Here is a 24,152-nt window from a genome sequence, read left to right on the forward strand (position 1 = left end):
CTCTAAAGTCCCAAATTTGGGCAGACCTTATCTTGTTCAAGCAAGTGGCGGTCCTCCTCTTGATGCTTATCTTGGAAGCTTGTTCAAGTGGCGCATCTTCAATTCCTAAGTTTCCTTTTCCTTAATCTCTTCCATTTTTAATTTCTTTCCCATTCTCTTAAATGTCATTTAGTATATTCTCTCTAGGTATGCAATTCCTAAGAGATCAAAAATCTAAGGCTCATGATACCACATGATGGGAAAGTTTTTTTAATTTTATGCTTGTTGGTGTTTTTGGGCGAGATTCATATGCGAATGGCCGGAAAAGATGAACCTATGGTGGTTCTTGGTTGAAGATCAATGGAGGTACAAAGAAGATGAACATGGTTGCGGTGTGAGATTGGACGTTGGTGGTTCTATTGCGCGAAGAAGATGATGATGATGAATGCGAGAATGGAGGTGTTGCCATGGTTGACGATCTGCCCTCGGGGTGGTGGAAACAGCGGCTGACAACGATGGTGGCAGTACAAGAAGGCTAGAGTTCTAATGGAGGGAAAATTAGGGTTTTCTGGAGATGGAAGATGATGCTGACGTGGCAGGGCTGATGTGGCAAGGTTAATGATGTGGTAGCTTCACAATGGTCAGATCTGTGTGTGGTCGATTGGGACACGTGGTAATATCTTAGAGTACTTGACTAGTTAATGATAGAAGGGGTGTATGCTTGTAAAAACAGGGGTGTCTTTAGCTATTTGTAATTTTCTTTCAAAATTATGATTTTGGGTCTCATTTTGTAACTTTGGATTAACTAATTCCATATTTTAAATGAATAAAACTTTAATTTCAGCTACAAAAATAAACATTAAACTATTTAAAAATAATTTATGCAATTAAAAATTATTTTTTAAGCCTTTTTAATTTCTAAATTCGATAACTTTAATTATTACAAATCTTCTTCAAATTATTCATTTAAGTAGAAAAGTCATATTAAATTACAACATTAATTGTTATCTAACGTACTGTAGTAACTTAAGTTGTCAGAATGTTTTGTACAATCACTTATCATGGTAAAACTCATCTTTCACATTATATACTTAATTACCTAAATACATAAATGAATAACAATCTTATAATAACCAATAAAAAATTCAACTAAAGAAGAGCGGGAGAATCAAACTTTTTTTATATGTTTGTGTTTATTTCTTTTTGTCTTTACTATTTTAAAATCCTCCTTTATTGTTTTTATGTTCTAACATTTATTGAAAATATTTTATTTTAAGTTACATATTCAATTGAATTCAATTGAAGACTATTTAAGTCATTTTAATTCTATCTATATTCTTTTTGTTAATTTTATGTGCAATAAACATCTCAATTCAAAACACTAGACCATTGTGCATACCATTGAAAAATTACTGCAATGTTGTTTTATTAGAAGATTAACATCTGATTGTGAAAACCACTTTATCTTATTTTCTACCACTTTAATGTACGAGAAAAAAAATTAAGAGAAAGAAAAATAATTTCTCTTTATTCTCTAAATAGTTATATATTTTATTTATAACAAAGCGCGTTATTATTCTTTTTCAATTTAAAAAAAAAAAGATATTTCAATTTTATTTTATTTAACAAAAATGTATTATTATGTATGGTTAGTTTTATCCTTCTTTCTCATATTTTATTTCAGTTTTGAGTTATGATGTTATTATGTATTTAATAAAACAGATATTTTACTTAACACAGATCTTTTTCTTATCTACATATCTATTGAAAATACATTTGTATATTTAAAAATAGAGAAAGGAAATTCGATTTGTTTTGTGGGAGTCGTTCATCTAGAAGCATAGAAAAGATGGAGGTGCGAAAGTTTGAAACTGAACACGAGCAATACAGTTCGAAAGCGTATTGGAAATTTCTGCTTGCTTACATTACCGTATGCCAAACGTATGTATGATGTAATTAAAACGCCAGTCAGGACTGGTTGGAATTGACGGGACTTATCAGGTCCACTAGGAATTGACGTGACTGAAAATAAGAATTATTATAAAAGTTAAGAGAATGGAGAGTGAAAAAATGATAATGTTTAATCATATTTTTACATTATTTTTTTTACAACATTCTAATATTATTAATGTGTCATTTTGATATTGATTTATATTGTTATCGGTTTATGTTGATTTTTATGATTATTATTTTTAATTGTAAAATAATTTTAGATTAATTATAAAATGACATGTAAAAAGTGTTAAAATATTGTCAAAAAAATATTATTAACATTATTTTTATAAAAAACGAAGAAAAAATATGATTCAAAGTTCTAAACTTTTCTTAAATGAATAATAGAAGAGAATAAAAATAAATAAATAAAAGATGTATCAGAATGTTTTTTTAACGTATTTGAAAAGTTTTATTATAAATTTTAAAATCTATGTGAAAACAAAATGGAATGAATGCCGTCCAATTCATTTTTTAGGTTAAAAAGTACATTTGATCGGAACAAAAACTATTACTGCAATATGGAATTTTTTTTACATTAGATGAAAATATTCTTTTAAGAAAACAAAATATAAATATAATATTTTATCTTTTTTTTTCAAGATATTTCCGCAAACCAATATAGGGTTATGCTAGTTAGTAACTTTTACATTCAATGCTTATAGGTGCTTTAGTATGATAACGAAAATACATATTGTCCATAAATCCCTTTTTGAACTATTTGAAAGTTCGAGTTCAAAGAAACAATCACACTACCTTTAAAAGTTTTTTTACATTGTGTCCATGACAATCCCTTTTTGAACTATTTTGGAGATATCACTATCATAGGCTTTATTTAGATTGGTAAATTGTGATGGGAATAGAAAGGCGATGAAAAATATGGTAGCTTGATACTTTAAAATATATTGTATTTATTATTACAAAAATTATTTTTATTTTAATAATAATATATTAATTATTTATTTTATTATGATAAACTATTATAAGGAATCACACATTGTAACTTTATGATACTAATACTTTAAAATACTTAACAATAAAATATTTAAGAAGTAATATTTATATGGTGACAATAATTTATAATGTTTTGTGTTAAAAATTTTAATATATATAATTTTAATTTAGATTCACACAATAACAATTGTATATATGTTTTTAATAACTATTGAACACTTTTTTATACATGTATAAACTATAGAATAAGGAGCGATTCGAGAGGCTTAAACAAACATAAAACAAGAGACCTTTTATTTAAAATTTATTTTATATTTAAAATTTCTTTTTTTGAGCTTTGTTTGATGAAAAATTATTTATTAAATTATCATAATTAATTTCATTTAATATTTCTTCTTCAATAGATAATATGATTGTAAAATCTCAAAAAATAATATTTTAAAAGTGGTGGTAGTATAAAAATAATAAAACTCGATTATTTTAATATTAAATGAGTTATTTATAAATAGTTTTGTTATAAACGAGTTTCATTATTTTAAAACGTACCATATGTCCAAAAATCACTTTTCTAGAGTTCTTTACTTTCTCTTTAAGAGTTTTAACTCCTAAATAATCTTTTTGACGATCAGGAGATACTTAGAAGATCACGACAAAATAATTTACACATCTACCCGATCAGTTCTTTGTCTAGAGCAAGTAAGTTTCTATCCCTGTTTTTGTTCATTCTCAATTTGTGATTCTGTCCAAGAATCCTTTCTTGCATGTAACAAATATGTTTCTCCTTTGGTTCTTTTGTAAACCGAGGTCCTAAGGACTCTTTTCACTTTCAATTTGGTGTTTCATAGGTGTTTATAGAATTTCCTTGTGTTTCAAGCAATCAGTGAGGTGTTCTTAGAGTTGGGAAGTTCCTTGTAAGTTAAGGTAAGTTAGACCTTGTTTTAGATTATGTTTGTGGTTTGAATTTAGTATCTCTATGAATGATAAAATGATTTCAGTGAAATAACTAGTTGGTTGTTAATAATCTTTGTGTTTAGATGATGATAAATGATTGTATGATGTTGAATGCTTTGTATGGTGTGTTTCAATGTTTCTACTCTTATGATTGTGTGTGATGAAATTGTATGATTGTTGAAAATGGGATTCAAAGTGTTTGGATTGAAGAAGAGTCAATGACTTGGATCTTAAGTTTAAAAAGGGGGGTTTGATAGGTGAGTTTGAGAAACGGGGGTTGATGTGAGAGAACCACTATTATAGAACTGTGATGAAGTCATTTGAGACTTGCTAAAGGTATTATTAAATTGAAATTTGATAGGTAATTAGAGGTAGTTCATTATTGGGGTTTTAGGGGTGTTTTTATTGTTAAAATTGGAGTTTTGAGTAGTGAAATTCTGAACTAAAGAATTAGGATAGGTTTGGGAAGTTTGGGGCCTTAATTGAGTTTGCTGTTTTGGTGTATGGAATAGTAGAATTGGGTTTAAGTAGTCTAGAATGAGTATTTTGGGGTTTTGAGTGGTCATTTCAAGTTAGATTTGTTCTTAGATATTCCTTAGTGCCTAAGAGGTTGTAGGAACTATTTAAACTTGTGTAGATGGTTACCAAAGTCCAAATAGCTGAATTTTAGAAGTTGATGCAACGCTAAGCGCCCCATGAGCATCCTTTTTCTAAGAGGAACTCTCCCGAGCGCCCTCAAGCGCCCTCTAAGCGCCCCTATCTAGGGATTTGGTGCCTGAGCTTCCTTTTAAGGGGCGTTAAGGGCCATTGCACCTTTTGTGGAGTGAATGGACATCTAGCACAATAGTTGGCAAATCAATAAGAACCAAAGTTCACTGCCAACACTAAGATCAATCCAAAGGAGCAATGTAAAGGCATCACAAAAAGGCAAGGAACTGTTATAGGAAAAGGAAGGTCGTTCGGAGTATCTTCAAGATTCAGATATTGTTTCCACTCGGTTTCAGGTATGCCAATTTTCTTTTCCCTTTTGGTTATGATTGTTACTGTGAGAAATCCTGAAAAATACTTGTTTTGTGCAAAATTAATTTATCTTGTTTTTCATTGTTCAGAGAAGGGATATATATGGCGCATGGGAGCAATATCTTGGACTTGAACACACTCACAATACTCCTAAAAGATCGAATGCAGCGAGGGTCTAATATTATCATGAAGCTAGTTCTTCATTTTTCTTCGAGGAATGGGAGCTGGTGAGTTTGTGCTCCTTATCGTAAAATGAGATTACGTTGTCAATGATGGGTGAATGAAAAGAGGACATTTGTTACAATTGTAGAAGAACGAGATGAGAGTGTCACTGACGGCAACGCAAAGAAGAAGAACGAGATGGGAGCATTACCGACGGCACCGCCGACGTCTTCAGTTTCACCGTAGCGACACGATGGTTGGTGTTGGTGTTGCTCCTTGGTTTCTGGGTATCCTCCTTTCCTTTTACATTAACATTGCCACATCAATTGGGTCACAACTATCACATAATAAAAAATTGGACAAGTCACAATTGTTACATCATTATGCCGTTAGCGTTACCGTAAACAAAAATGACCAACTCAAACCATTTTTACATAATATGGTATAACCGTGAACATTTGAAAAAAAAATAAGACCACTTTAAATACTTAACTAAACTAGGAACTAAAATTTGTATTAAACCTTAATATTGTCGTCTTCAAGTAACACCTTATAAATGTTATGATATGATAGGATAAGAATATTGAATGTATTCTATCAAACAACCATATAATTGACTGGTAAATAGTAAGTAGTAATTGTTAAATAGTAAGTAGTAATTTTTAGAAATTTTTGGACCAGTTTTTAGCGTCCTTTGTACTTCATTGTTGTTTATTGATAAAGTGCATTTAATTGAAATATGATCGGATGGATAATGGAATATTGTGGATCTTGTCTCAAACAAACTAGTCCATTATAAAAAAGAATTTTGTAATGGATAATATATAGACGCAATTATAAGTCTTGTATGTTGGTGGGACTATTTTATAACGCAAACGTTACTTTCATAGTGTCCTTTCAGCACTGAAATTGAACTGTCACCCATCGAAAAAAAAAATTCAAATGATTATAAAACCCAGTCAAAAAAGACGACCCAGTCCATATAACTATAACAACAGTGCTATACGGTACAAATATTTAATGTTAGTGGGTGGATTTCAAACTAAAAATGGAGAATTTATCGTTTGATGTCTTTGGAGAGTAAGAAAAGAATAAACAAGAGAATTCAGTAAAAAATAATTGCCATTTTTAAAGGATGTAAAATTTAGTGGAGAAAAAGTCCCTGTCCTATCTAATACGACAAAATTCGAGATAAATTTGAAAATTTAGTTAGATCGAATCAAATAGATGAATAATGTTAGATAAATCAAAAACTAAATTTAGATAATAAATTAGAATTGTTAAAATATATAACTTAAATTTATATTTTAATATTTATAAATTCATAAATATATTTAAATTTTTGAATTCTATTTTTGCTATGATTCTTTTTTGCTAAAATTTAATAATAAAGTATATAAAATTAATAATTCATTATAATAATTAATATTAAAAGCATATGTGTTACATTTTTAAGTTTAAGATTGAAAATAACTTTTTTAAAAGAAACTAACTAAATAAATCCGTAATCTAAATAATTTAATCAAATTAATCTGGAAATAATTTGAATTTGACTAACCGATCATTTAGTCTTTGTTCATTTTCACGAATTTGTTGGTCACTACCATAAATTTGCTGTTCGGAGATATATGAGAGAGAAGATATTTGGAGTGGGGAGGAGATGGAAAGGGATATGATGTTATTTATTGTAGCTGTGTGTTTTCACCAAATTGTATCCATGTGCTTTTCTTATGTTGGTACAGGAATGCCCAAGGATGAACATGGAAAAATGGAGATAGGCAACTGAAATGGCAAATATGGAAGTTTCAAGGAAGTTGAAGTCATGGTTTAATAATAAGACTAGTTGTAAAATTGAATTATTATTTTTAAAAGATTTTTTTGGAAAAGAGTTGTTATATGATTTAGTAAGTATATAAAAGTAGTTTGTTATTCTCATGTTGAATGGACAGAATTTTCTTCCCATAGGAGATCTACATCTTGATACTGTATTTTTATTGGTGATAACTTGATTGATTGTTTAGAGAGTTACAATTTCGAGATATCACTCAAATGACGTTTATATGTGACAATCAAGTTCTGATAATATATTAGAAAAGAAAGTCCAACTCAATCCTACTAAAATCGATTTATAAAATGAGGTTTGTACTCACTTATATATTATAAATTGGTCTATCTCTAGTTGACGTGAAACTTCTAACCATAATAATAATAATAATAATAATAATAATAATGATAATAATAATAATAATGATAATAATAATAATAATAATAAATATAATATTAATAATAATAATAATATATTAATTTAAATTATAAAGATAAAATTATAATCTTATATTTTAATTTATTAAAATATACTTTTATCTATCAAATCATTCATAAACTTTATTTTTAAATATTTTTCTTTTGACCTTCAAATCTTTAAAATAAATAACACAAATTTTATTTTCAAATTTTTCTAAATTTATTCATTTATTCTTCTCAAATTTATTTTAGAAGTAAACAAACTGAATATCAAATATAAATTTTTAAATATTGTATATTTAATTGAAGTGATCAAATTGATTTCGAATTCGATTCAGCTTTCCAATGTAGTATACAAACAAATGAAAAATACAGTAAATCATATGTGTGATTCACTTATTTTATTAATTCTCTCTCTTTTTCCTCTTTATCAAATAAATTTAATTAAATTTGTCTCTCTTAGTTTTACTCACCCTTCAATAAATACATCGCACGAAAAGGGGTGCCACCTGATGAGACTTTGATAAGCGTGCACATTTGTGAATAAAGACACTTTTTTCTAATAATAATCTAATTATTATAATAAGTTGTGTTAAAAACAAACTTAGTCTTTGTAATATTTTAAACTTTTAGATTCTCCAGTTTATTTTATAGCTTTAATTTTTAACATTTTTAAGTGTTATATCTTTAACATGAAAACGTATCAATAATGTAATTACGTGATAATGATACGTTAATATCATGTCAGGGTATCGAGTCAACACCATGATGGTGTTTAAGCATGACGAGGAAGCGACTAAAATAAGTTTTTACAGAATAATAAATTCATAAAATAATAAAATTTAAAAATAACAATTTATAGAAAAACTAGGCATTTAAATCTCAATATATAAAAGATTAATTTAAAATAACTATAAACTGTTATACTCAATTTTTCTTTTTACAATATAAGAAACAAACTAAGTTTCATAAAATAGGTTAAAAAAGCCAAAAATATTGAAATAAAGTTTAAACCATTCCTTGGTTCTCGTCTTTTTATGGTAATCTCAGTTAGGTCCTAATGTTTTCAAGTGTCTCAATTGGATCATATTTTTTGTAAAATTGAACCAATTTTGTCATAACCGTTAAATTGTAACAAACAACGTTAGTTGGTGCTGACGTGTTGCATAATTAATACGCTGATGTCAAAATATTTTATTACGTGGAATTTTTATTTAATTTAAGAGATTATGACATGACAACCCTTGGTCGTTCTCTTCTTCTTCGTTTTGATCTTCTATCTGGGGCAAGGAAAGTGCTCGCGATGGCGCAACCAAATGGCATTTGTGGTGGCATTTCCTGTTTGCATCGGTGGAAGGCAATGATTGGTATCTACGCCTTATCAAAAGCAAGCTCCTCCTCCAAAATGAATCAGGTGAACATCCGAGAAAGCCCCATCTCCCCTCTCTGTGTCAGCAAACTCCCATTGCCACCAATGCCTCAACCCAGCGCAACGCGGTTCCTCGTCCTCCTGTCCCGCCGCACCCCAACCCAAAACCATCCTCCTCCTCCCTACCAGCAGCGCCACCACCTCCGAACCATCTTTGATGGCACATTCAAGCCCGTCCGCGACCGCGGCCTGGATCATGCGGTGGAGCGCGAGAAAAGCCTCAAACCCTTGATCTCCCTCAAAACCCTCATCAAACGCGAACCCTCCAAATCCCTCCCTCTTTCACTCATCAAAAGCACCCTCCACTTTCCCTTCCGCCCCACCGAATTCATCCGCAAATACCCCTCCGTCTTCGAAGAGTTCCTCCCTACTCCCACCATCCTCCAACCCCACATCCGCCTCACACCAGAAACCCTACACATCGACACCGAGGAGCAGCTCGTATACCAATCACACCAGTTCAAACACCAATCATTTGACAGGCTCTTGAAACTCTTGATGATTGCAAGAATCCACAAAATCCCATTGCCACTCATTGAGCACTTGCGGTGGGACCTTGGCCTACCAGATGACTACACCGAGACAGTTGTACCAGAGTTTCCGGACTACTTTCGAGTTGCAGATGAGTTCCTTGAACTCGTCTGCTGGAGCCACGAGCTGCGGTTTCGGTTATCCAGAACTGAAACAAGAAAGATGAATTTGATGGTCAATTGGTGTTTCCTGTGCAGTTTTCTACTGGTTTTGAGATGGATAAGAAGTATGACGGCGAGGATGATGAGGGTAGTGGCGAGGGTTCGAAGGGTTTTTCAAATTGGGTCTATGTGATTTTTCTGAGTGCAGGCTATTTTCCCCCTTTTTTTTCTGCTTGCATAATTTTTCTACTTTTTTTTTTAATTTATTAAATTTCATGTCATCAGTGACAACATATTTTTTTTAATAAAATATCCACTTCAGTATATCCATCTCAACACATTTTAACACCGTTTGTGACAACTTAATAGTTATGGCAAAATTAGTTCAATTTTACAAATATTTGGATCCAATTGAGATATTTTGCAAATATATGAACCCAATTGAGACAGTTAAAAATATGATGACCCATTTGAGATTTCCATATAAATACGAAGATGATCCGAAAATTTAAACCTTGAAATAATTAGGTTCGTCTTAGTAAAATAATTATTTTAATTTATCATATTTCAAAACTGGGTTGACTCGTTAAAAACGAATCTAACATTTCTAGACTCATGATTATCATTTTCCCATTGAAATCTTCATCTTGCTCCACCAACCTCAAACCCATTCCCATTTTCTTAGAGAACCTTCTTAGATATATCGTTGTTGTTGATTTGTACATTTTATGATACCTTATAAAGAGGAGACCAAATTATTAATGTGTAGGTGTAATAGTTTTCTTATCCAATTATGTTTTTAGTTATTTTAATTCTATTATTTTAAAAGTCTCAAATTTTTTTCTTAAAGAAGTTCGACATTGGTTAAATTTTTTTGTTAACGATAATTAGAAACTCTTTCAATGAAGTTGTTTGATAGTGTCTCGTGAGCACAGAGTGAGAATGTTTTTGAGTAAATCTTCTTATACCTATTTTACTATATAAACTCAAAGAATAAAAATATTTATAAAAAACTGAGTCAGGAGGACCATTTAGAAAAAATATTCATATTAAATACAAAAAAAAATATAATTAATTTTATAATTGATTGTAAAAATAGCTAGTATAAAAAATAAATTGAATTTCTTAAATGGTAGCCAATGAATTTGAAAAAGTTATAAATGAAAGAAGAAAAATCAACTTTATACATGCTAAGCTGTTACGAAAAGTTAAAGAGAAGAATGAATGAAAATATTATAGTTTTTAGAAAAATAAAAAATAAGATAAAATTGTTTTTAAATGTTAAAGCAGGTTACTATTTTTTAATCCAAATACTTTTAGTTATTTATTTATTTTTATTTTGTATTTTGATTCACTTTTTTATAATGAGATTGAACTTGACTAATCTACAATTAACCGGTGTTTTGTTTTCTGTGTTAATTTCAGTAAAGTATTCATATACAATTTTTTTCCCTTAAATCAACATTCATGTAATGGTATAATCACGCGACCCTCACAATCATTAATAATTTAAAACATAACTAAACCAAAAAAGTATTACACTAATTTTATATGATTTTAAAAGAGTTAGATAAGTCTTAGGTTTTAAGAAAATTTTATTTTTTATTTTTATTTTATTTTAATGTAAATAATTGTCATCAATCATACTGGGTCAATCTAAAGAAATAATGTAAAATATTCTTATATTTTTTACTACTTTATAAAAAAATTATAAAATGAAATAATTACTTTAGAATAATGTCTTGTGGTACACATGAAATATATTCCATACACTACACACAAAATAGAAGAATCATTCTTTTAGAAAGATTTAGAATAAAAAATAATCAAGACTTTGGGGTTTTGAACCATATTGTACCAGATAAATTTAGACTAATAAAATTAAATTTTAAAGTATTAATGATTAATTAAAGATAATTCGAAATTAATTATGTTAAAATTGATTGTGCTAAATATTTAAAATGATTTAACATTTGAAATCAATTAGGTTGGAGATAAGTCGTAAATTCACAATATGAATGCAAATTGGATAGAAAACTGTAAACTTTATATAAAACATTGAATATACACTAAACACAAGTACAGTTTGGTGCCTTGAACGCGTTTACTTGATGGTGTTAGTGTTATTACTAGAAAGCAGAAATTTCTAGTGTAAATGCATGACAAAATTTCAAAGCTTTCAAACTATTATTTTATATGATTCAACATTAACAGGCTAGAAGATTTAATTTCTTTCCTCTTTTCTTTTTTTCTTTTTTCAAAAATAGTGTAGTTAGAGTGTTACTGATCTAGCATTTTAAGATTATTTTCTATCCACAAATTAGAATAACTATTTTGAATGAAAGTGCTTGAAACTACTCTTCAATTAGAATATTAAGAATTTTAAATAATAAATTTAAAATTGACATCTTCTATTTTTTTAATCGATCATTTTAGTTTCTATTTCTCCATGATGTTTTATATTTTTAATTTATTAATAATGAAAAACTTGGAATGGTAATATAAATTGTTTGTTATTAATCTAAAGTATAATGGATACCCTAACATTTGTTTACTTAGATTTTATATATCATAAATAACATTGCATTCATTGATTTCTTTATAAGAATTCTTCCTTTTTTTATCGTCTAATTGAAGAACTGATATCATATAATTGATCATTATCATAAGATCTTCAATTTGAATGGATTAATTTCTCTATTCGTGTAAGTTAGTATTTTACCCTTTCCTCTTGGTCCAATTTGTGTTATCCTTGCACGCAGTCTTTCTTTTGGTTGCATGTGTTGTTTAAGTGATCTGATCATGTTTGTTTTCTTCTTAGGTATAGATAAAATATCTTATCAGTCTGAAGAGGGTTTGGTATTCTTAAAGTAGGTTAAGTTGTCTCACATGTAAGGGAAGCTAGTCTTGATCTGTGTTGTATGATTTTTGTTAAATTTGATGAATTGCATGTTGTTGCTTTATTGAATTTGAGGATGAAATTGACTCTTCTTTATAAATATGGTTTGGTGTATTTGTTGATATGGTTTTGTATGGTTTGGATGATAGTAATATATTTTGAGTGTTGTGATTGTTTTTTGTTGTGAATAAGAGTGAAATCTAAGGAATTGAGCAATTTGGTATAAATTCTATTATATGTAAAATTGTTTTTAAACAAAGGGACTAAAAGGAGTACCAAATTAATCAATTGAGCAGGTCCCAATTACTCGATCACATCATGAAATTTTCTGGTTTGTTGATGCAACATTAAGTGGTAGTAGATTGAAGTTGAGCACTAGCTTTGTGCTACAAGTTTGGGGGCATTTTACCTCTAGGAAAATGAGCACCAGACTATACTACTGAGTGTCAGACTATGCCACTGAGCATCAACTTTTATGAATGCTTTAGTGTTGAGCAACAATAGGGTACTACTTAGTGTGTTATGTTTTCTCTTCAACTGGTTCTTAGTGTTTCGATGATGTACTTGTTAATAGATTTGAACATCGTATGTGTTTGGCGTAATTCCATATGTTTAGTGAGGAGATTCTATGACGACCTTTCTTTAGTGTATGTATTGATGTATGGATTCCGTAAAGGAGTATCATGAACTCTATTAGAAAGTGGATTTTAAAGCCTGACTCATCCCCACAAAACTGGCTTGTAAGGTGAGATTTGCACCTCACTTATATATTATAATTTAGTCTTATCTCTAGTCGATGTGGGACTTCCAACACACCCCCTTCACGCTGAGGTATAGACATCTCGTGCTTGATAGTAGAAATTGGGTGGTCCAATAGCGGTCCGACAACGAGTGGAATAGAAATGCCCAAGAAATAAGAAATACCGCTAGGATAGGCTCTAACCATGGCTCTAATACGATACCATATTAGAAAGTGGGTTTAAGCCTAACTCAACCCCACAAAACCGGCTTGTAAGGTGAGGTTTGCACCTTACTTATATATTATAATTTGGCCTTATCTCTAGTCGATGTGGGACTTCCAACACACCCCCTTCATGTCGAGGTATAGACATCTCGTGCTTGATAGTAGAAATTGGGTGGTCCAATAACGGCCCGATAGCGGGTGGAATAGAAGAATAGAATGCTCACTTAGAACTCGCTAGGATAGGCTCTAACCATGACTCTGATACCATATTAGAAAGTGGGTTTTAAGCCTAACTCATCCCCACAAAACCGGCTTGTAAGGTGAGGTTTGCACCTCACTTATAAACTATGAATTGGCCTTATCTCTAGTCGATGTGGGACTTCCAACACACCCACTTCACGCCGTGGTATAGACATCTCGTACGTGATAGTAGAAATTGGATGGTTCGATAACGGCCCGATAACGGGTGGAATAGAAGAATAGAATGCCCACTTAGAACTCGCTAGGATAGGCTCTAACCATGGCTCTGATACCATGTTAGAAAGTGAGTTTTAAGCCGAACTCATCCCCACAAAACCGGCTTGTAGGGCGAGGTTTTCACCCACTTATAAACTATGAATTAGTCTTATCTCTAGTCGATGTGGGACTTCCAACAAACTCTAATAGTCATTCATGCATATGTATAGTAGAATGTGTTATTTGGTGAAAGTCGTAAGAGGCCATAGTCAATAAGTTTGTTTGCCCAAGTTGCAAACGAAATTACCCTTGTGTATAAGGGTGATAACCCCTTTGGCTATGACTCTACGGAGCATAGAGACCACCACAAGTGTAGGTTTCTAATGAATTCCAATATTAAGGGCATATATTCGGATAATTGAGTTTAAAATCCTCTATTTCGTCTGCATATATATTCATTGTATTTATATTCATGTTTAGTTTGTATGTATAATATGATTTATTGGTTTCATGATAACTCTTCTGTAGATTAACTTACCCTTCGTCTGTATTTTTGTCCTTTTTTTTCTTTTTTTGCAATGATATTTTTATTAGTGCAAGTAAATAAAGAATCATGAGTTGATATACTTCAAAGGGACATGTGTTTCTGTTCTCTCGTTGTTAGATTATTTTTCCTTCATCCCTATAATCTTAAGAAAGATTCTAAATTTTTCCTATTGTACCATAGTTTCTTTTAAACGATATCTATATATCTCAATATTATTATCATTATTTATGTCTTACCATAACTATAATACCAATTCTCTATATCGTGGATTATCGATTTTGAATATTTTATTAATTTTATAAGAATAAAATGAGATGTTAGACTAATCAGAAAGAATAAATTTTAATATCTTATTTAATTAGAAATTAAACTAAATCAATAATGAACTAAATTGGATATGTTAAATGTAACGTGGTCTAAAACTGTTAACCGGTTACTATAACAACAAAATAATAGAATATATAATTTTTATCCTACCATTAAATATATGTATTTTCTAAGAATTCTATTTTAGTCATTATTAGTAATTATGATTAGTTTAACTACAAAAGTAAAAGTAAATGATTAATATAATTAAAGTAATATAAATTATTAAAAATTAAAATAATTAAATTTTTTATAGACAAATATTAGTTGATAATATTATGTTAATAGAAAAGTTGAAGGAGAGTCTATTCCTTCCTCGTAACTCCTTGACTTGGACATTATTTTATACACCAAAGTTATTGTGTCTATTTTTTAATAAAAAATTATAATTAATATACAAATTAAACATTAAATTGATCTTGAAGAAGATTTTATATATACTTATTATTGTTAATATTAAATTAATCTCTAATTCATAACATAGACTAACATATTAAAAGATATATAATATATTAAAAGATGTTAATTAGAGATATTAATACAATGTTTAAAATGATATTTATTTTAGTTAAAAGAAATTTATATGAAATAAAATTATTCTTAATAAAACACAATGTTAAAGTAAATTATTAATGACTTAGTTATATTATTTAAAATTTATAGATCTTAATTATATTAATTGATAAATCTTATTTTAATGCTCAACTAGGTATAATTAATTCTAACACTCAAAAACATTAAAAAAAATTTAAAGCTAACAAATATGTTTGACATACATTTAGAATAAATTAAGAACGTACTTAATTGTCATAATTTATATGGGAACCAAGATTATTTAATCTAACCACCAATTACATCATTAAGTTTGATTTTGATTCACCTGATGACAACCTCGTCTACACTGTCCAGTATCCCTTTTAAAATAGCTTACCTACCCTTTGTTTTTCCACTTCGAGATTATGGAAAATTGATAGAGCTATCGTTTTCATATCCCTCAAAATCAACTGCATGGCCCACTTCTGAGAAATTGCCATGGCTGTTGGTATTATTGACCATCCATGATAATGTTACTATAATTTGCACCAAAGATGATGCCAACTCAACTATCCTTTTCCCTAAAGCCCAGTCGTCTATGTTGACTTTGAATTTCGCATGTGCATGTCTTGTCTACTTGCTTGCAAGTGTTCATCTTACTGTGTTTTTTCTTCTTAAGATCCTACTAATTTAATTTCTTAAATTCAGTTTTATTTTTGCCTTAGATTTGATCAGAAAAAAAAGCGTTTATACATGTCTTTCTCAAATCATATTGAATATTACAGTAGTTTTAAAATAAATATTTGTTTTTTCAAATTTTAATAAATAGAAACCATATCTTTCAAATTATTAAAAAGCACCAATATTAATCTCTATACTTTTAATAAAACTATACGTAAATTTGTAATATTTCTGAAAGAGTAACCTTTACCTATCTTGTTTTATTTTATAAAATATATATTAGTTAAAATTTAAATAAAAATATGAAAAAGGATTTATTTACAAATATTCATTTTTAAAATTTAATTTTTAATTTATATATTTAATTAAATTTAATCTATGCTATTTTTAAAATAAAAGAAAGGAAGTAATGACACTTTATTAACTATATGAGTAATGTCATTATATTTAAAATATAAGGATGGCAAATATCATTCTATTAAAAATTAGAAAAACTAGAGCTGGTATGATATGTATTTATTTTAAAAATATTGAGTATAATAAGTATAGTTATTTAATTATATGTACTTTTATAATTTGGATGGAGTAATTTATAGAAAAATAATTCATTTATTTAGATAATTTTAAATTCTTCATAATATAATATATTGACTTGTTTGAATAGAGTAAAGTAATTAGAAATAAATTGAAAGTTAAGAAATTTTCAAAATTATTTTAAATGAATAGAATAAAAAATTTATAAAGACATTAAAAAATATAAGTTATTTGAAATTTTACTTTGTTTTCACTCTATTCGGAAAGGTTTGAGTCGAGTTGGCTCAATTAAGTTGTCCTGAGCTTAAGGCTCTACCAAATGTTGAGAAAAGTTAATAAAAGTTAATAAAAGTTAAAGGTAAAAGCAAGTTGATCTCAACTATAGATCAAGACTAGTTGGTTCATATATTGGATGAGCTAATCTTGGACAAAGATCGACATGAGTCGGTCGGACTTAGTGTTAAGTTGAGCTAATCTCAAGTTGTAGGTCAAGTCGATTTTTTCTAGGTCAAAAGGTCGAGACGAGACTCTCTGAAAATCAATACAAGTCCTTTTTAGCCTAGGATCGAGACGATTCATTTCAAACCCAAAGTCGAGTTAAATCATTTAAACCTAGAATTCAATCCAGTCGTTGATTAGATTGGGTCGACCTAAGTCAAACGCTAAAATAAATGCAAGAAGAGTTAATTTGAGTTGATTTGACTTAAATCTCGTTTAACAAAAGATGAAATTGTTTTTACAATTATAAAATAAAAATATCTTAAAGAACTTTGACAAAAAAAATAATATAAATGAATATTTATTACAAAAGATAACCACTATTAATATTTTTTAATACTTTGTAAAAGAAATTAAAATTCACTATATTTGAATTTATTTATCCAAACAATAAATCTGAAAATAAAATTAAAATAAAATCAATTAAAATTTAATGTATTTTGTGACATCCCAAAAATATAGCACATAACTATATACAGGTGTTCACATTTAATAATATGATAGAACAATTACTATAATACGAACATCAAACTTACAGTTATTATAAAATACCCATTAAATTTTTCGTTTAACTTTGCAAGAGCTTCCTATACTACTACCGAACGTTCAACATATAACCGAACGATTATATTTACAGAACAAAAGTGGTGAACGTTCGGTTCACCAAAACTATATATACTATACGACCGAATGGTCATCAACTATTCAGCAGGAGTCTCACCACCCAGTTCATGCTCCAGCGTAAGCTCTTTCCCTTCTGCTCACATCCAACAAGGATGATCATTGCAATAGAAAACCGAACGGTAACATGGATAAAACAGAAAACAAGGGTAAGCTACTATAATTCAATTAAGAATGTATTCACACATGTAATAAACTACAAGCCCTTACAGAACAAACGCTATAACATACAGGAGCCAATATAGATATCACACATAACTGAAATATAATAATACTATACAACCGACACTTGACTTGACCATCCAGATTGTATGAATACGTAGCTTGAGGCCGTTCGTGCACTCGGGTGGTGGAGTAACTGGAAAACCATCAGCTGCCACCCGAGGTTAGTCCGTTATAACTCACCCAAGAACCTATGGGCTAGAACCTCCCGCCATTCTCACACAATGACTTACCCATCTCTACTTGAGAACTGGTAATCATCAGAATATCAGGATGAACTCCGTGAATTTCACTATCTGTATTCATACTTTACCACCACAATAACCTTTCGCTGAGACATTCCTTCCCGGAATTCTCTTCCACATTACTTAAAAACATACACATATACTTGAATACCCATAATGTTTCTCATTCATAATGAATCTTTACTATAATAAACAACCAGCACCAATCCATAACATCAGCATAACAAGATCACACAACATTTCATATAAAAAGACCGAACGCTCACATAATACTACTCTTAAATACAACTTGACAAGAAAGATCAATACAACAGACAAAATAACTGATCGTTCATGTAATCGTGAGGACTTTGACATGAACCAAACCCATTTTTAAGAATACACACTCTAATTAAATCAAATTCTTAACTTAAGGCTGAACTATATTTAACTCTTCTCGCCACTAGAACGAACGATATTCCACTATCCGACAAAACCGAACGCTTAAAGCTTATACTGAACACTTATAACTACTGACACTTGGTGTAAGACCGAACGTTACTTCCTTATTTGACAAAGCCGAACGCCTAGAGCTTATATCGAACACTATGATTACTCCTACAACTATTCAATAAACCTAATACTTTTAAGGAAACCGAACGTTAAGATATTTTAGCTGAAATATAAATAAACTTATACACTATCATAAAGGAACATATCTTAAGCCTATTACTAGTACGAAGTTTACTAATAATAATATATGAACTATCACAAACCCAATTTACCTAATCCAATAAGACTGATTAAAACTGTATATAACCATCAACACTTGATATATTAATCACTTCCTATAAAACGAACGACTACAAACTGGTAAGGCCAAAATGCTAACTCTATTGATAGTTTATTCACTAACCATAACCGAACGGTTGAAACCGAACACCCAACTATTCTACGTAATTTTGCAGAATCCTTATCGACTTATACAGAACCACCAAAATCCAGAAATCATACAAGTCATACGCTCATATACAAATCATCAATCCATTCATTCCATACATACACAAAATCAACACATGCATAATTAAATTTAATAGCTTCCCTTACCTCTTAACAGACCCCTCGCTCACCAGATGGAATTTGCACCACGACCAGACACTCAACCTCCCAGATTTACTGCTTTTAGGAAAACAAACCACCCAAAAGACCAGAACCATGATCAGAACCTTAGAAGAAGAAGAAAATAAACACATGAACAGAAACTTGGTTTGCATGTGCCCCAAACTAACCTTTATTAAAATCAGAAAGACCTACCAGTTCAAACCACTAAACGTTTGGTTGAAAGCAGGATCCTTGCCACCAGCAACCTTACATACACTCTGATGGATGATCAAATGGAAGAAAACGTGAGATTCAATGGAGGAAAAGCTGATAATTTTAGAGAGAAGTTAGAGAGAAGGAAGAAAAACTAGTTCAGAAGATTTGGAGGAGAAGATCGCATGCAGAGAGTGGAACCAACTTTTGAAATTTTAGCTTATATACTTCCTCAGAAAAACCGATCGTCCACTCTTCTGTCGCCACCTGTCTTTCACTTTCTGAGGTTCGTTCTCCTCTTGCAGACACCTGTTTTCCATTACGATAGAAAATTTAATGGTTCTGATGACATATATTTAAATATCTTGAGAATTGAAAAATATCTATATAAAATTTTTAAGATGAAAAAGAAAACGAATAAACTAAAAAAGATTATATAGAACAATTTAAATATCTTTCAACTTGGGGATAAACATTGTATGGTTTAACAGATAAAGATAGGTGACATTTTAACAGTGAACATATGTCGTATAAAGAAGGGAATATGACGGTAACAGTATAACGTGGATAATACGCTGTAATAACAACGATTGTAGACCAATTCAGCGAAAGAAAAAGTACAATATTTCTTGACTTGGGTTTTTATATATGTCACGCTCATAAGTATTTGCAAAATCCCATCAACTGCATGCAAGTTATTTTCTCTTTGTAATTGAAAATTTCATCATGGTGTTCGTCTTTCCAACGCTTCTGTCCATGAAGCTCAAACCTTTATTGATGCTTCTTGTAATGTTGTTTTGTGCATTTTCACATTATGATGCTGCCAGTTCTTCTGATTCGGAAGCAAATGCTTTGTTGAAGTGGAAAGGCAGCCTTGACAGCCTCAGTCAAGCTTCTCTCTCTTCATGGAATGGCAGTAATCCTTGCAACTGGCTGGGAATAGAATGTGATAATTCCCATTCTGTTTCTCACATAAATCTTACACGTGTTGGATTGAAAGGTACACTTCAAACTTTTAACTTCTCATCACTTCCAAACATTCTCGGTCTGAATATGAGTTTCAACTCCTTGTCTGGAAGTATTCCTCAACAGATTGAAAAGTTGTCCAATCTCAGCACGCTTGATTTGTCTACCAATAAACTCTCCGGTAACATTCCCAAAACCATCTGTAATCTTTCTAAACTAAAGTATCTGAATCTTAGTGTCAATGGTCTCTCTGGTTCTATTCCTAATGAAGTGGGCCATCTTCAGTCTCTTCTCACATTCGATATATTTACCAACAACCTCTCTGGGCCAATCCCTCCTACCTTAGGAACTCTGCCCCTTTTAGAATCCATTCACCTTTTTGAAAATAAACTCTCTGGACCCATTCCTGCCAGTATTGGGAATCTGTCCAGGCTCACCATGTTATCTTTATCTTCAAATCAACTCACCGGATCCATCCCTCCCCATATCGGAAATTTATCAAACGCCAAGGTCATATGTTTTATTGGAAATGAACTTAGTGGCGAGATTCCAGTAGAAATTGAGAAGCTTACTGGTCTCGAATGTTTGCAACTTGCTGATAATAATTTTATAGGCCAAATACCTCAGAACATTTGCCTCGGCGGAAACATGAAATACTTCACAGCTGGTAATAACAATTTCACTGGCCCAATTCCACAGACTTTGAAGAAATGCTACAGCCTTAAAAGACTCAGGCTTCAGCAAAACCATCTTACTGGGGATATAACAAACTTTTTTGATGTCCTTCCAAACTTGAACTACATCGATCTCAGTGAAAATAATTTTCACGGTAGTCTTTCACCTACTTGGGGAAAATTTCGCAGCCTCACAAGCTTCATGATTTCCAGAAACAATTTGTCAGGTGTTATTCCACCAGAACTAGGTGGCGCAACCAAATTACAGGTGCTTGATCTATCCTCAAACCATCTTACAGGAAACATTCCAGAAGATTTATGCAACTTGACCCTCTTGTTTGATCTTTCAATCAACAACAATAATCTTTCTGGAAATGTTCCCTCGAAAATAGAATCACTGGAGGGACTTAAAATTTTGGAGCTCGGGTCAAATGATTTCACAGGCTTAATCCAGAAAAAAATTGGAAATTTGCGCAATTTATTGTACTTGAATCTGAGCCAGAATAAATTTGAGGGAAATATTCCTTCAGAGCTTGGCAATTTGAATTATCTCTCAAGTCTTGATCTCAGTGGAAATTTGTTGAGTGAAAGATTACCACCAACGCTTGGTGGAATAAAAGGCTTAGAAACATTGAATCTATCCCACAATAGTCTTTCAGGTGGTCTCTCTAGCTTACATGATATGATGAGTTTGACATCTTTTGACATATCATACAACCAGTTTGAGGGTCCACTTCCTGACATTCCAGTCTTCCAGAATGCCACCATTGAAGCTCTGAGAAATAATAGCGGCCTGTGTGGCAATGTCACAGGCTTGGAGCCTTGCCCGAAAGTAAGTGGGAAATCTCATAATAACACTAAAAGGAAAGTGCTAATAGCAGTTTTACCCGTTACGGTGGCCATTCTAATGCTTGCACTATTTCTTTTTGGTGTCTCCTATAATTTATGCCGAACTTCAAACGAAGAACAAGAGAAGGCTCTAAGTTCACGATCTGCCAGCATGTTTCCAGCATGGAGTTTCGGAGGCAAAATTATGTTTGAGAATATTATTGAAGCCACCGAATATTTTGATGACAAATATCTCATTGGAGTTGGAGGTCAAGGTCGTGTTTACAAAGCAATATTACCTACAGGTGAAGTTGTTGCTGTGAAGAAACTCCATTCAGTTTCAAACGGAGAAGTCCTCAATCAGAAAGCTTTCACAAGGGAGATCCAGGCTTTGACAGAAATCCGACATCGTAACATTGTAAAGTTTCATGGGTTTTGTTCGCATTCACAATATTCACTTTTGGTGTGCGAATTCCTAGAGAGGGGCGATGTGAAGAAGATTTTGAAAGATGATGAACAAGCAGCTGCATTTGATTGGAATAAAAGGGTGGATGCTGTTAAAGACGTGGCAAATGCTTTATGCTATATGCACCATGATTGCTTACCTCCAATTGTCCATCGTGATATATCAAGCAAAAATGTTCTTTTGGATTCAGAATATGTAGCTCATGTCTCAGACTTCGGAACAGCTAAGCTTCTTGATCATAGTTCAGCCAATTGGACATCATTTGCAGGAACCTTTGGATATGCTGCTCCAGGTTAGTTTCCTTTCTATATTGAGTATATATCATGATATTTTCAGCTTGTGTTTGTTGATGATTTACAAAATATTTTTAATTTTATACAGAACTTGCATACACAATGGAAGTAAACGAGAAATGTGACGTGTATAGTTTTGGGGTCTTGGCATTGGAAATATTATTTGGAAGGCACCCTGGTGATGTTACATCTTTAATGCAATCTTCTTTATCAACTGGTATGATCTCAACGCTTGATCATATGGCATTGATGGATAACTTGGATGAACGTCTACCTGTTCCAACAAATTCTACTTTGAAAGAGGTGGTATCAATTCTCAAGACAGCAATTTCTTGCCTGACTGAAAGTCCACGATCCCGACCAACCATGAAGCTCGTAACCAACGAGCTTGCATTGTCGAGGTCATCTTCAATGTCACACACAGAGCTGAAAGACTGAACATCCTACATATACATGCTTGAGTTGTACTTGTTCCCTTGATTTTGTATTGTATTTTCTTGTTTCTTATTTTATATAATCTCTTTAATGTTATGAAATATAGATCTTGTAATCGTGAAGTTAGCTTGTCTTTGTAATATAGTACTACACCATGAAAAGAATAAAACTTCTAACCTTTGTTTATTTATACTATGATATATAGATTAACAATACGTAACTATTTTATTGACTTATTTGAATTTATTTTTAAAAAAATATTTAAAACAGACCAATAATAATGAGTCTTCCCGTTGTAAAAAAAAACATTTTTTATTTATTTTCCTCTGCTACTTTTTACTTGGAAAGCAAACCTTTCTTTTAATGGCAGAAGGGTGCCATGTGCTAGTATTAAAAATGAATCTGATCTCTTTAAGCTGAGAAAATAACGCCATTTTTCATATTTTTCTACTAAAATAGCAGCCGAACACCAACTTATTAATTACTTAAATAAATAAGAAAATGACGTTTCATCCTCAAGTGGATACCTACACTTCCTTGATCCCCAGCCACTTATTACACTCTATTATTAAGTTTGGATTTTCGTTATAAGTTGGAGTTAAATTTATTTAAAGTTGAAAAATATTTTTTTATTGTAGTTTATAAGTTAATTGAAGTTTAAAGTGAATCTTCATTTTCACTAAGTTCATTTTTTCCCAAAACATTTTAGTATATTAATTTTCCCAAAACATTTTAGTATTTGAGTTGAAACTTAAACATACCAAAAATTATATAAGTTAACATTTATAAAATTTATCATAATATATACTACAAAAAAATATTGAAAATAAATATTTAGTGTATGACAAAAAAAATTGTACAAGATTTTCTTTTCTCACACAAAAGTAGGGAACCGTAATTTGCTTACTTTTCTTCTAATATATTAAAGTCTTCGATTTCTATTTTTTTTTCTTTTAAAAGTGGAATTGTGCATTGTAAGCACAGTTTCAATTGTTTTATTTTTAAATTGAAGTCGAGGTATTTCAAACAAAAATTTAATTGTTTTTTAAAAAGGTAAAACCATGTTTGTCATGCACAATTTTAAAATAATTGAAGTCGTAGTTGCCCGGCATGATATCAGTTCAAAAATAGAACAATTGATATCATACTTGTAATGCACAACTTCAATTGAAAAATAAATTGGAAATTGTGCTATCATGCATGTCTT

The 24,152-nt window shown here is 30.8% G+C and overlaps 1 protein-coding gene across 1 annotated transcript; it reads left to right on the top strand.

Annotated features, from left to right (window-relative positions):
• Positions 1-19,848: 19,848 nt before the first annotated feature.
• On the top strand, positions 19,849-23,168 carry LOC108327109 (MDIS1-interacting receptor like kinase 2). The gene is made up of 2 exons (XM_017560835.2): positions 19,849-22,509; positions 22,599-23,168. Exons 1-2 carry the CDS (start codon positions 20,010-20,012, stop codon positions 22,946-22,948), a joined length of 2,850 nt encoding a protein of 949 aa, XP_017416324.1. The 5' UTR covers positions 19,849-20,009; the 3' UTR covers positions 22,949-23,168.
• The last annotated feature ends 984 nt before the right edge of the window (positions 23,169-24,152 follow it).

This window comes from Vigna angularis, chromosome 2, assembly GCF_016808095.1.
Source record: "Vigna angularis cultivar LongXiaoDou No.4 chromosome 2, ASM1680809v1, whole genome shotgun sequence".
Lineage (NCBI taxonomy): Eukaryota > Viridiplantae > Streptophyta > Magnoliopsida > Fabales > Fabaceae > Vigna > Vigna angularis.